This window comes from Sinocyclocheilus anshuiensis, unplaced genomic scaffold, assembly GCF_001515605.1.
Source record: "Sinocyclocheilus anshuiensis isolate Anshui unplaced genomic scaffold, SAMN03320099.WGS_v1.1 scaffold1838, whole genome shotgun sequence".
NCBI lineage: Eukaryota > Metazoa > Chordata > Actinopteri > Cypriniformes > Cyprinidae > Sinocyclocheilus > Sinocyclocheilus anshuiensis.
The window spans coordinates 257,691-272,063 of NW_015546122.1; the positions used below are offsets into that span (position 1 = coordinate 257,691).

Here is a 14,373-nt window from a genome sequence, read left to right on the forward strand (position 1 = left end):
GTGAAAAATACTTTGTCTTCTAGAGTATAAGTATGTTTATTTTACACATTTATTTTTTAATCCATTTTCAAATGATTTCAAATTTCTTAAATATGAATTAAAATAAATAAAATTATATCGGCTTTATATCGGCCACTCTGCTTTCCAAGATATCGGCATCGGTATCGGCTGTCAAAAAACCCATATCGGTCGACCACTGTTTTGCACTACTGTTGTGCAGATGTGAATGCATGTGTGTGTGTGCTGGAGGTACCGCTGTCCAAACATGAGGGTGGATTTGGTCTCAGCGTCGTTGTAGCTCGAGGGAGAGCAGCAGATGAACATGGTGGTCCGACAGTTTCCTCCCAGAGAGTCCTGCAGGATCCGGGTCATCTTACTGTCGCGGTACGGCACGTGCGTCTTCTGCTCACACAAACCAGGGACATTACGTAAGCTAACACCAATATGCACGGTCATAGATGTGTGCGTTTGCGAGCACTTACAGTTCCTTCAGCAAGAGCAGAGATGACGTTGCCGAGAGAAGACAGAGACTTATTGATGTTTTTAGCTTCATCCAGGACGGCTCCAGCCGCACCGGTCTTACTGACCTGAAAATACACCATAAACAAGCTTAACAGTAACACTTCAGATTAGGGAACACTTCTCACTATTAGCTAATTCTTTATTAGCATTTGTAAAACGGATAGTTCCGGTCCTTGATTCTGATTGGTTGAGCCGTGTTCGAAACATACACCTTTGTTTACTTCTGTGTGTTGCTCGGCAACCACTTTCATATCACTAGCATACTTATAAAGCACACATTAGTATTAATACCTCTATAATATATAGCAACATCACGCTTTTTTACATTCCATGTTTCCTCTAAATCAAGTGTTTTCAATGTCATAAAGCTACAGTATAAATCATTTTCATTTCTCTAAACAATGTAACCAGTTATAACTGGAATGCCAGATTACAGTGGTTTCTAGGTCATTGTTTTTAGTGTGTTTTGTTTTGTTTTAGCTCATCGCTAAGCAGTTGCTATCATCTTCTGCATAAAGGCCTTGGTCAAATGAGCTCTATGAGCCCTGGGTCTAGATGAGGCTTTATTCCTTTTTATTTGCATGTATAATTTCAATGTCTTGTGTGTTTTTTGTCCATACAATGAAAGTCTAATGTCATATGCAACCAAATGTTCTTAAAATATATTTTGTGTTCCCTAGAAGGAAGAAAGTCATACAGTTTTGCTACGACATAAGGGGGAGTAAATGAGTGTTTTCATTATGGGTGAACTATGCCTTTAAACATGACGACACGATGCTTCATACAACGAAAGACAAAAGACCTTCTCACTGCCAGCCAGATCCACCAGGTAGAGCTTTCCACAGAGCTTCTGCTCCGTCTCCACGTGCTCCTGCTTGATGTTGATCAGGAAGATGCTGTGACTGCGAGAGCTGTGCTCATTCATATCTGACAACAGAACAGCATCTCGTTTGCAGCTCATTCTCAAATATGCATCATACAAGTCTAAAATATAATTCATTAAAACTCAGCTTTGTCATTGCAGAAGTACATTGTATTTTAAAATATATTTGAAACAGTTATTTTAAATTAAAAACAGTTTATACTGTATTCTTGCAGCCTTGATGAGTATAAAACACTAAAAAACAAAAAAGCTCAAAAACTTTTGAACGGTATATGTATATAAACACAGTGTGCATTTCAAGCATAAGATCTCCACTGTGCTGTTCTTTTTTAATGTGACTGAACTGTCAGATTGAGATGAAGGTATCACGACTGTAATTTACACACTTTTCCACTGCATGGTACGGTTCGGTACGGTTCACTTTTGCAGTTTGCTGATTTTTGTAAAATAACTTCTGTTTTTGATTTTCAGATAAAAGAGTGGTTTCAGTTTAATATGTTGCAGGCTCATTTATCGGTAATACATAATTGATAATAAATAATATTGATGATAATAAATCACCCAAAAAATATTGGGCTTGTTTTGGGCTTGCTTTTGAGGCTGCGGTTGCTTATTTGTCTCGCGAGAGTTGGCAACAGTGGACACAACAGAACCGCTAGATTTAAATCAGCACAGCCAGCGGAGGATCAAACGCAACTGTCTTGAACGAGCGCACCTTTTTTTTAACAACCAAAAAGTGGTTTTGTTGTCTGTTGAGGAAGTACAGACGTTCCTCTCGTTGATAGCAGAGGAGCGGATCCAGCCAGAGCTTGATGGGGCGACGCGGAATGAAAAAGTGTTTCAGGAGTCGCGGCGGCGCAACTATAACGACATGTGAATAATCTCTCTAAAGCGGTACTAAACTGCAGTGGAAACGCAAACCGAGCCAAGCTGAGTCGTACGACACAGTGGAAAAGTGCCATTATTGTGATTATAAAATTCTAGTAATCACACACTGTATGTTGAAAAATTTAACCCGAAGTGCTGTGAGTGAATGAAGTTGAACTGAATTTGAGAACAATGACAAAAGCGCTCACTGGTGACAGCGACATGCCGGTTGGACTTTCCCTCGTCGATGACGTCCATGACCTCTTCAGGACTGGACACGAAGCGCTCGGTGCAGCCCTGACGCCACACAAACACAAAACAGCTGCTTCATTACGGTTCATTCTGATTAACTCACATCCTCACAAAACACGCTGCCGGAGGTCCGGAAAATCACCTTCACGTAAGGGACGCGGTTCTTATCCTCATGCACAGACAGGTTGGTCTTCGTGACTGAAGAGGAAAGAAGCACAATGAGGAATAATATAACAACCATTGCAGTGAATTTGGCACGCTGCACTTTCTCTGTTTTCTACAAACCATCCAGAAGATCCCGGATTTTCTCCATATAGATCTCAAAGTAGGACACCTGAGAAAATCAAACACTGGTTATTTTGAGAGCACCATAGATCGGGCGGGTTTATAACTAGATGATGGATAATATGCCATTCGTTTGTGCCCTTTGTGTACCTTGATGTGGAACTCCAGGTTCTCATCCATGGAGAAGATGTGGTTGAAGATGTCCTCTGCGATGCGGGGAATGATGCCCATCTGCTGCGTGTCGTGGAGGTTGCCCTGGAAGTGCCATCACAGTCAAACTGACTTCAATTATTACAATTCAGCTTAGTCTAATCGACCTGTGCAGCAGTGCTTCTAACTAAACAAATTATAACAAAATGAACTGATTTTTTTTGTTATTGTTTATCATTGTGTATTATTTATTAGATAAATTAAGCAAAATAATTTTATTTGCCAGTTTATCTATCACATGGTAGAAAGAAGTCAAATTAGACAGAAAGACAAGTTCCATCCTTGAAAACCTTAAACTGCACAAGGTGAAGCAGACACTAGCTATGTTTCCATCCAAAGATGCGAAATTAACTTGAGCGCAAAACTGGAATATCGCATAATAAGCACCACTTCCATCCAACGAGTCAAAGAGAACAAAATCGTCACTTTCTGATAAACTAGCACTAAATATCACTAAGAAAAGAAGGAGAAGCCACTAAATATAATCATTTTCTTATATAATAAATTACTTGTGCCTCGAGCGAGCAGATGAAACACAATAAATGCAGTCATTGCTTTCGGAGGCGGATGCCTCCACCCAATGCTTTCCTGTCTGCTCTCTATTGTCCTGTCCATTAAAGGCATAAAAGCCCATCAATATAACTTTAAAAAAGTTTATCCTATTAAATTGTGCGCATATGTTTTTAATGCGCATGTTTTAGAATTTATGCGCATCTTGGCGTTTCCATCCAGCGTTTTTTTTTATGCCAAATTCCAAAATGCACATAAAAATAAGTGGATGGAAACATAGCTGCTGACTCTGACACTGCAATAAATGTACACATGGTTTGTGCTGACCATAATGTGTATTTAGAAAGCAAAACTGTATTTGTGTTACGCTAAATATCTGCAACATTGACAGTAAGGTCTTTTTTATTATAGGTAGATGACTTTGGTACAGTGGAGGGTTGCCACTTGGTAAAATGATGTACAATTTGGGTCCTGATGTTAAACCAGTTGTGAACCATGACTGTAAAGCCTTGAGTCTAAAACGAACTTAAAAATCTATTGTGAATTTATCAGGTATCGTTCTTACATTTCGATATAAAGCATGCATTTTCTTGTGATTGGTTTTGTGAGTGCTTACAGGGAAACTGGCCAATAATATTTGATGTTCATTTTGTTGCAAGCACACTGTGTATGGATGATATCAGTCGTCTGATGCATCTGAGTCATTTACGGGTACAAAATTGTGCAATAATGTAAAAGTGTTAAAATTATAATCATTATGTCATCTAAAATATAACTGTACCTCCATGGTGTGGGTCTTTCCAGAAGAGGTTTGTCCATAAGCGAAGATGGTGCCGTTGTAACCTCCCAGCACATCTACATCAAACACACACACAGCTGAACATCAGAGAACCGATTTCCTCTGAGGAGCGTCTGCTAAACATTATCCCCACAGACAGTCACATCGTAATCAATGGTCAGAAATATGCCGAGTGAGCATGCAGGGCGTCGCACACTGACCTTTGACGATCTGCTTGGCGCAGGTGTTGTACACCTGCTCTTGGGTGGTGTTGGTGGGAAACACGCGGTCGAACACGTACGGTTTTCCCTGCACACCCATAAAACCCACACAGAGGAAGAGAAGAGACACGGAGGAAAAAAGAAAAGTCATTGTTTGGTCTCACTCAGGTATTGATCAGGCCACTAATCACGTCACAGAGACATACAGACGTGCTATAAACCGTGTCATTCCAGCTTTATCCAATATGTGACCCTGGAGAACAATAACAGTCTGAAGTCGCTGGGGTATATTTGTAGCAATAGCCAACAATACATGGTATGGGTCAAAATTATACATGTTTCTTTTATGCCAAAAATCATTGTTCCATGAAGATATTTTGTAAATTTCTTACCGTAAATATATCAAAGCTTCATTTTTGATTAGTAATATGCATGCCTAAGAACTTCATTTGGACAACTTTAAAGATGATTTTCTCAATATTTAGATTTTTTTGCACCCTCAGATTCCAGATTTTCAAATAGTTGTATCTCGGCCAAATATTGTCCTATCCTAACAAAGCAGCTTTCAGATGATGCATGAATCTCAATTTCAAAAAATTGACCCTTATGACATAAGGTACGTAATGCTTATAAAGGTATAAGCATTACGTACTGCATACTTGCATCACCTTTAACCATACATTTCCTTAATCAAAAAAACAGCCAGCCATCATCGGCCACTCCCTGCATTCATGCACTCTCACTATGAAGAATATATACATCGCATATATGAAGAAGGTCTGTCAGGAGGAAGATGACTGTAATAAGACTGAGAGGATGAAGAGGCCTACAGCCTCTAGATGTGCTGACGTCATGCTGACCCAGCCACGAGCCGTTCACTCAGCATCACTGCCATCATTTAGAGCTGCGCGTTTAACTGCGGGATCCGCTTTAATAATCACAGATCAGAAACATTACCCCGATGATGACGGTGTCGTCCCCTTGAAAGGTCGGCAGGAATTTGTCGCCGCGCAGGATCTCGGCCTGATTGAGAGGCCTAAAGCGGCAGAGCACTTTAATATTACACTCAGCTACTGCGTCCGTCATGATGCTAGACGATAACGGGAATTTAGATGAAAACGGAATGCTATGTTTATATCGAAACACGAGACGGTAAGGTTAGCGCAGTGGCCTAAGCTTCAAACGCCGCTGAAGTCGTGGGATGCGGTGGTTGTGTCTGGGCTGTTTCGCAGGCAGCTGCTCGTGTGATTGTGGAGGAGGAGGCTGCTGAAGCTGAAGCTGATGCTGAGGCTGAGGCTGTTGTCGTGAGGGATGCGGAGGGAGGGAGGCAGCAGGGCGTGTCCGCTGGAGGCTCATCAGCGCTTCACCGCCCGGTGGCACTTAAATACACTCGCGTCGGGCATCTCGCTGTTATTATTAAGAAACTAATCATAATTAATTAGAAGTAATCTGTTCTGCTGAAGAAGAACGTAGACCCGCTGTCACGTGCTGCGTGTTACTTTCCTCAGCGCTGCTCAGGATGGACCAATCACAGCCGGTTTCTGGATACGGATTATTTGATCATTTACATCAAGATTGACAGGGATTTCCATTTATACCTCAAGCAGCCAAACTAGAGACGCTTATAATTTCCATCGCACAAATACCATCCTTAAAAACAAATTAGTCTCGAGATTTGAATGCTGTCCAAAGGAGGCTTGCAGCGCCCTCTGGAGGACAAAGCATGTTTTTATAGTTTTTAGCTTCACATTTTGCATCCGTCGTCAGAGGACAACAGAGTCCAGCGTACTGACACAAAATCGTATGCATGTATTGTCAAAAACTGAGCCACTTTTTTTCCAAATGGGTGTTATGCACAATTTTATTGTTGTAGCTCCAGCCACCAGATATTATAACTACTTATTAATTAAAGAACATAGTAGTTTTAGTTCAAATGCAGACCTAAACCGTAGCAACAAATTACATAAATATTAAATATAAAATGAATAATAAAATAACAAAAAATAAAAACAAATTAATGCAAAACAAACACATTTAATACTATTATAATGTAATGTGTAATATAAAATAATATATTAACTTTAAAAAAAATATGCAGGTATGTTGAGATTAATTTAAGGGGGGAAAAGTTTTCTCAAAAGAGACAACTGTGACACTGAAACACTGTTTTACTCCTTGAAATCCAATCAAATATATTAGATGACATGTTTAATTAATTAGACAAATGCTTGGGTTTGATTTGTTGGAATGCATGAACTGATAAATACTGGTGTACTGTAAATACAATGTAGGCTACAGGTTGCTGGTTGCTAAGTGTAGATATAAACAAACACATAGATATACAGATATACACAGACTCAACAGTTACTAGCATTTTCTGATTGCTAGGAGAGGTTACAATCTCCTGACGTGTTACTATTAAATCAAATTAAAGTGTACCAAGGCGCAGTACAATTTAACAAATTAAAATGGAACACATGCTAAGTTGCTCAATCTTAGTTGCATATGTTTTAAGGCTCAGACATTGTCTGAACTTCATCCTTACTTCACCTGTCCAAACTTCATCTGACCAGCACATATCCAACAAATGTTATTATACAAAATCAAAAGCAATGGAAAATTGAATGATCTAATGATTATATGATCAAATGATTATGATCAAATGATAAATGAGTAAATCAAATAATAAAACAAAGAAAACAGCATACATAAAGTAACATAAAATCAGTAAATCGAAAATCTCATTGTAATGTAATATAGAGAGAGATACTAAACACTGATAAAAATGCAGTGACTGTGATTTGATTGAGTTTAGCTACCTGTTCCTGCAGAACTGCAAGGGCGTTATGTTATATTGTCTAGTTATGAGATCAAATCAATAGTAATGAATGTCCACAACTGACATGTTAATAACTGAGAAACATAGCTTGAGTGAGTTTTGAGTCAGACTGATGTCACTGTGACATTCTAGTGATGGACAAATCATTGCATCCATGTCTTATTCATTTTTAAGACTTCCTTCATTGTGATAATTAAAACCATCAATTGACTGGCCTGATTTAAATTGTATATGAGAATTTAAATTGAAAACGCAGTTACTAACAGCTTGAGCAAGCACATGGGATTTTTAAAGCATATATAAAGCAAATCTTAACCCATTCTGCACTTGACACAGCTGACATAATACTTGTTCATTTGTGCTGCTCTCCTACATTGTGTTTGTCATTATAATAAAATAAAATAAAAATGATTAGCAATAATCTTGTCTTGTGACAATAATTCAATGTGTTGTCTCTGTGCATGAAAGCTCTCAGTAGTCTGTTCTTCCAGAAGAACCATGTTGAGGTTTATGGAGTTTTCTGTCTGAAGTTCCTGCTATTCTGTTTGCCATTAATGTCCTCTGTATGATAAGGCTGAACTTCTCGAAGATCGCTGACATCAACCTATACGGGAAAAAAAACGAGAGAATGGCAAACAGTCTAGTCTGCTCCTTTTGGCAAACAAGTTTGTTTAACCTCAGTTGGAATTATTTTCACTCCATTACAAGCACCATAAAGACCATAGAAAGCATTTGGTTACTAGTTCACTGTAAGCTAATCATAAAAATGATTCTCTCACTTTGAATTTTTGCCTTGTTCTCCAGTACAAATATCTAACATTCTTGAATCTAGACATATTTACTCGAAAAGCATGATTACTTCTCATTTTCTCATATCTGTATCGCGTGGTCAAAAGAGAAGAGAATCCAAGAGCAGTAATAAAGATTTATCTAAATAAACACAAAGTAAAACCAGGCATTGCAAGAAACAAGGCAAATGACATGGGCACACGTAACAGCCTTCAAGGACAACATCAGACAAAGAACCAGGCAAACACAGGGTATTAAATACACAGGTTAACAAGCTAACAAGAGGGGAGGTGTAAATGAATCACCATGACAACTAACAAGGGTAACCATGGGAAGTAACAAGCCAGGCAAAGGAACAAGAGCTAAACACAGGGAGAGAACATAGAAACAATGGGAACAGAAATTACACTTCAACATAAAAGTCCTTGAACACATAACGGGGTAGAACAAGACATGAATTGTGACAATATTAATTAAAAAAATAAAAATAAAAAATTGTTATTTGTTGCTAAAAACAAGGAAAAATATCTGCCAACGGGGCAAGAAAAATAATTTGAATTGAGTTTATTTTGCTTACCCCATTTGCAAATTCTTTTTTTTTTTTTTAAGTCAACAAGACTAATATCTTAAGTCATTTTGCTTCTCAAGTAAATGCATATTGAATCAAGAATGATTTGATATTTAGACTAGAAAACAAGACAAAAATACTAAATAAGATTTTTATCTATTTATTTATTTTTTGCAGTGAAGTCACTAAAATACAAGGTTTTCCCCATGACGCCATCCCACAGCATTTCACCCGGTTTCATTTAAAATTCTAAGAGTATCACCAGGTATTCAGTATTTAGTATCAGTGTTCTTTGCCGAATAATTTTACACACAGCTGACAGCTTGAATGACTCTCAAATGTAATTATTTACTGATCCTGAATTTACCTTGACCTGTTTACCTTGGCACAATGTTTTGTCCCACTTCACCTCTCATTCCCTCCTCTGAAGGCAGTTCCCATGCATCCTAAACCTGATTTTTGAACCTTTTGTACTGCCTCAGTTAAAGTCATTCAGTATTAGAAGGATCTTCAACCAGCTTTGTATTTTTACAAAATAAGTGGTATACACTCTGAACAATAATGGTGCTAAATAGTAGCTTGGTACTAGACTTGTGCCGGTATTCGGTAATGCGATATATCACGGTAATGGCTATGCACGATATTGTTATCGTGGGCACTTCTAAATACCGTGAATAATTATATATTACAAATTATTCAGAATTTTGAATGCATTTTAAGAATACTTTTCCCATCAACTGGTCAAAATGCACAACACCGCTGTATGCTGCGTGAAAGACGCGCACTCTGATGTGAATAAGCGCGGACGAGAAGCACATGGCTGAACATGTGAGAGACGCTCTGGATGAAAGCGCACTTTCACTCTCTGACAGCAGATGGCGCTAAACTGCAGAAATAATAATAATAATAATAATAATAAACATGAAAATTTGATACCGGCATATCCCTACTTGGTACCCAGCTTCTTTTTGCTTTTCGCTTGTGAAATGTTGTTTATTCGCGCTGTCGTGTGCAGGATTGCGAGGATTTGCCATTCCAAGCTGTGACAGGACAGATATATATTGGATTTTTCTTTCTTCATCATGTAAGTATACTGTAACTGTGGTGGCCGCCCTAGCATAGATAAGCTCTATTAAAGGAAATCTTTGGGCGCCAGTCAGGATTAATCCTGACAAAATTTAAATTAACCCAGGATAGCAAAAAACAAAAACCACCTGTTACAATATTTAAAAAAAAAACAACAGTCAAAGGAAAACTCTGTTCACAAGGGAAGATTTATTCCACATTGTCCATGAGAGGAAAACAATTGTTTGATAGGCAAAAAACAAGCAAAAAAACAACAACAGTTCACCACTTCGGTTCAATTTCAAGTTTGAAATCCATGCAAGATTGCGTCACGCTAATTCAAGTTCCCAACACAGGCAGATTCGCGTCCACAATCATAAATTGTCCATAGAAAAAGAGAAAATTCAGAAACATCGAACATTTTGTTCATTTCATAGTTAAAGAAAAACATCAAACAATAATCTTAAAGCAAAATAACCATTAAACAACTATGTAAATACAATAAGCACATCGAATGTGCAGAAGTGAATGTTGTGCGAGTGTGTGTAGTAGTGATTAGTGAATGAATGAGTGTGTGTAATGGCAGCTTAGAAGAACTGACCAAGTTTGCAGTCATGAAGGAACTGGAGAGTGGTGAGGGTTTTGTCAGACACCCGGACAGGTGGATGAGCAGCCGTCACTTGTCTTCAGAACAGCTTTACTAAAAGCAGACGATCTTGACGTGCACCACTTAAAAAGTCACGTGAAACTCCGCGACGCACCAGACATCGATCACAAGAAGTAACAGTTCGACAAGCAGCAGTCTTTCCACTTCGCACGGTAATCCCCTCAATCACTCTCACTACTGCAAACCTTACTGATGACGCAATTTTTCACAGGTACGACGCGCTTCCTTATATCCTCCTTCCTTCCGCTGTTAATTGAAACACTCCACCCCAAATCACGCAAAGTGAAAGTAAAATGATTTCGGTGCCACGGATTTTCCGCATTGCCACAACATATTATAATTTGATTGTTTGTGTTAACAATACCCTGTGCTTCACTGTACTATCCTGTGGCTGGTCTCAACTGCACATAGGTAGCATCTCCACCACAAACCTATATCATTTTTGAGCGCTTTTTGTTGCACATAAACTCTCACTACTGCAAACCTTACTGATGACGCAATTTTTCACAGGTACGACGCGCTTCCTTATATCCTCCTTCCTTCCGCTGTTAATTGAAACACTCCACCCCAAATCACGCAAAGTGAAAGTAAAGTGATTTCTGTGGCACGGATTTTCCGCATTGCCACACTCTCCCCCCCTGGAAGAAAACAACCCATGGTTGTTAAACGAGAACATTAATTAGAAACCTAAAAATTCTCCTTCCTCGTCCGAGCCTTCTTGAAATAGGTCAAGGAGTTTTTGTTTTTCCCGGGACTCCAAATCCTCCGCTGTTGGATAGCATGGTTTGAGGTTGCACACATGTGTGGTGCGGACGTCCTCTCCGGTTTCTTCCAACGCTATCTGATAATTCAACGGGCCTAACCGCTTTAAAACCCGTTAAGGACCTTTCCATTTAGGGGTCAGTTTCGCACTGAAATTATGTTGAGCACTGGACTGACGGAAATTTCTTAACCACACACGGCTTCTTTCTTCAAAGTAGGCTTCTCGACGGGTTTTATTGTAACTTCTGAGCTGTCTTTTTTTGGGCTTTCTTACAGCACTCCTCTGCTTTCAATTTCAGTTGCACTAGATGGTGGACAACATCATAGGATGGTGTGGACGGTGAAAGGCTCTTAACCAGGAGTAATTTATCCATGGGGCTTTTCAATTTTCTCTCTAGTTGGAGTTCTGCAGGGGACATCCCAATGTTTTCCTGCACAGCTGAATTAATTGCAAACCGGAGTTCAGGTAAATGCTGATCCCACTTCTTGTGGTTGTCATCCACGTATGAGGCAATCATGCATTTTAGGGTTCGGTTAACTCTCTCGGTCATATTTGTTTGGGGGTGATATGCTGTTGTTAACTTTTGGTTGAGATTCCATTTTGCACACAGCTCTTTGAATATGGAGGAAACAAATTGGGTACCACGGTCAGACAAGATGAAGTCTGGAACACCCCACCGGGTAAGGATTTCGGTCCTAAGAATCTTCGCTATGGTTTGTGCATTTGCATGGCGCATGGGGAACAACTCAACCCAGCGAGTGAAGTAATCTACAAAAAACATAAGGTACTCATGACGCTGTGTGCTGCTTGGCAACGGCCCCATTATGTCGACACCGAGATGGTAATGGGTTGTAGCTTACCAGCCGGTTTCTGATTTTCACTTTTTAATGTTTGACATTTTAAACAGTGCTTAACATAATGTTTGATGTCAGTCCACATCCCTAGCCAGAAAACAACATCTTGTAGTCGCTTGTAGGTTTTGTAGATACCTCCATGGCCGCTTAAAGGATGGGAATGGTAGTGATGAAGGACAGTTGGGATGAGACTGCTAGGCAGGTACACTCTGTAGTGAACTTGGCCATTTGACAGGTGGGTCTTGTGATATAATTTGTCCTCCACAACCTCATATTTGTCTTTCAGATCACTGTTATTGTTCTCTGCCAATGCCTTAAACACTTTTATAATCTCAGGCTCTTTGTGTTGTTCCTCCCAAATTGACACAACAGAGACTGGAAGCTCAATATCCTCCTTCTGGCTGGAGTACAAGCTGCAACAAGGTAAGCTGGAAATCCTAGACAAAGCATCAGGTGCTACATTGAGTTTTCCTTTTCTGTATTCAATGACAAAATCAAACCTTTGCAATCGCAGGGCCCATCTAATGAGACGGCTGGTGGTTTTTGGGGAACTTAAGACCCACTGTAGTGCAGAATGGTCGGTGACTACGGTGAACATCTTGTGCTCCAGGTAATATTGCCATTTCTCAAGTGCCCATATGACTGCTAGGCACTCTTTCTCTGTAGCGGAGTAGTTTGACTCCGCTCTGTTAAGGGTGCGGCTTGCGTATGCAATGACTTCCTCCAGTCCCTGAGCTTTTCGTTGTGTTAATACAGCACCGAGTCCGGTATCACTGGCGTCGGTATACACAATGAAAGAAAGTTGGAGATTTGGATGGCCAAGAATAGGAGGTGAGGTGAGATGTGCCTTCAGTTGCTCAAAAGCTTACTGGCATTAGGGTGACCAGTGAAAATAATGTCCCTTCTTCTTCAGTGCATTGATGGGTTCAGCGATCTTGGAGAAATTTGGGACAAAACGGTGATACCATCCCGCTAATCCAAGAAAACGCTGGACCTCTTTGATATTCTGCGGCACAGGGTAAGATCTGATAGCCTCAACTTTGGATGAGTCTGCTATGATGCCGTTAATACTAACCACATGTCCCAGGAATGCAATTTCTTTAAGGCAGAACTTGCTCTTTTTAAGGTTTATGGTAAATCCAGCTTCTTGCAGTCGATGGAGAACAGTTTGGAGGTCCTTGAAGTGCTGAGCTACAGAGGGTGAGTATATGATAATATCATTGATGTAGACAAAGCAAATGTTTCCTCGTAGTTCTTCCAGTACTGTTTCCATTAACCGCTGGAATGTTGCAGGTGCATTTTTTAATCCAAAGGGCATGACATTAAAGTGGAAGAGCCCGGATGGAGTGATGAATGCCGTCTTTGGTTTACTCTGGGGGTCCATAGCCACCTGCCAGTAGCCTCAGTGATGTTGGGTAAGCATCATTCTCGGTGATGGCATTGAGCTTACGGTAGTCTACACAAAATCTAAGATCTAAGGCTTTTTTGGGAACAAGGACGACAGGGGAGGCCCAGCCAGAATGTGAGGGTTCTACAATTCCTGCATTCAACATCTCCACAAGTTGCTCTTGTACCACTGCTTGTTTGGCAGGGGACATGCGGTACGGCCGCTGCTTGATGGGCACTTGATGCTGTGTGTAAATAATGTGTTGCAGGACATCAGTACGACCTGGTTGAAGGGTGCATACCTGAGTGTTGGACTCCAGGTTTCTCCTCAGTCTGTTTTTTTTAGCAGGAGGTACGTGTGCTTCACTTACAGCACTGTCAATTAAACATTGTGCATCTGTACTGACAAGTGGTGATGATCGGCATACTGGTTCTGGTGGGGGAATAGAACTTAACAGCGAAAGGCTTTGGTTAAGAATCCTTGCATGTTGACCGGTCTTTTGACATTGAGGGCCGATATCAGGTACACTTGCATTACCAGGTTGAAATGGATGATCTTCTTGTGGGGTGGACTTAAATGAATATTTACTGTCCATTACGTTGATTTGTAGGCCACTGAAGAAGATGAAATCCAGTCCCAAAACTACAGCATAGGCGAGTGCTTTAGGGGAAAGGACAGCAACAGGTAAAGTGAAAGTTTTGTTGTGAATGTGGATTGGTAACTGCAGCCATCCTAGGGGAACCTCTGCTTCACCATTAGCCAAATACAGGGGACCAAGAGACCAAGGTTGGAGGTTCTCTTGTGGCAAGAGATTTTTCCACAAACTCTCGTGGATCATAGTGTAGCTGGCTCCTGTGTCCACGATGGCCTTTCCAGACCACCCACCAATGAGGATGGGAACACTCAGCTGTTG

The 14,373-nt window shown here is 40.2% G+C and overlaps 1 protein-coding gene across 2 annotated transcripts in view; it reads right to left on the reverse strand.

Annotated features, from left to right (window-relative positions):
- The window catches only part of kif5aa (kinesin family member 5A, a), a 45,272-nt gene extending 39,452 nt beyond the window's left edge, over nt 1-5,820 (reverse strand). Inside the window, exons 1-10 of one of the 2 annotated variants that reach the window (XM_016502850.1) lie at nt 5,486-5,820; nt 4,529-4,616; nt 4,311-4,384; nt 2,960-3,064; nt 2,810-2,858; nt 2,667-2,722; nt 2,482-2,569; nt 1,325-1,449; nt 483-587; nt 254-402 (exon numbers count right to left, since the gene is read on the reverse strand). In XM_016502850.1, the coding sequence (XP_016358336.1) occupies nt 254-402; nt 483-587; nt 1,325-1,449; nt 2,482-2,569; nt 2,667-2,722; nt 2,810-2,858; nt 2,960-3,064; nt 4,311-4,384; nt 4,529-4,616; nt 5,486-5,614 (968 nt within the window). In that variant the 5' untranslated portion in view covers nt 5,615-5,820. The remainder of the gene's footprint in view (nt 1-253; nt 403-482; nt 588-1,324; nt 1,450-2,481; nt 2,570-2,666; nt 2,723-2,809; nt 2,859-2,959; nt 3,065-4,310; nt 4,385-4,528; nt 4,617-5,485) is intronic. The other variant, XM_016502851.1, reaches the window with a different exon arrangement.
- Nucleotides 5,821-14,373: the final 8,553 nt, after the last annotated feature.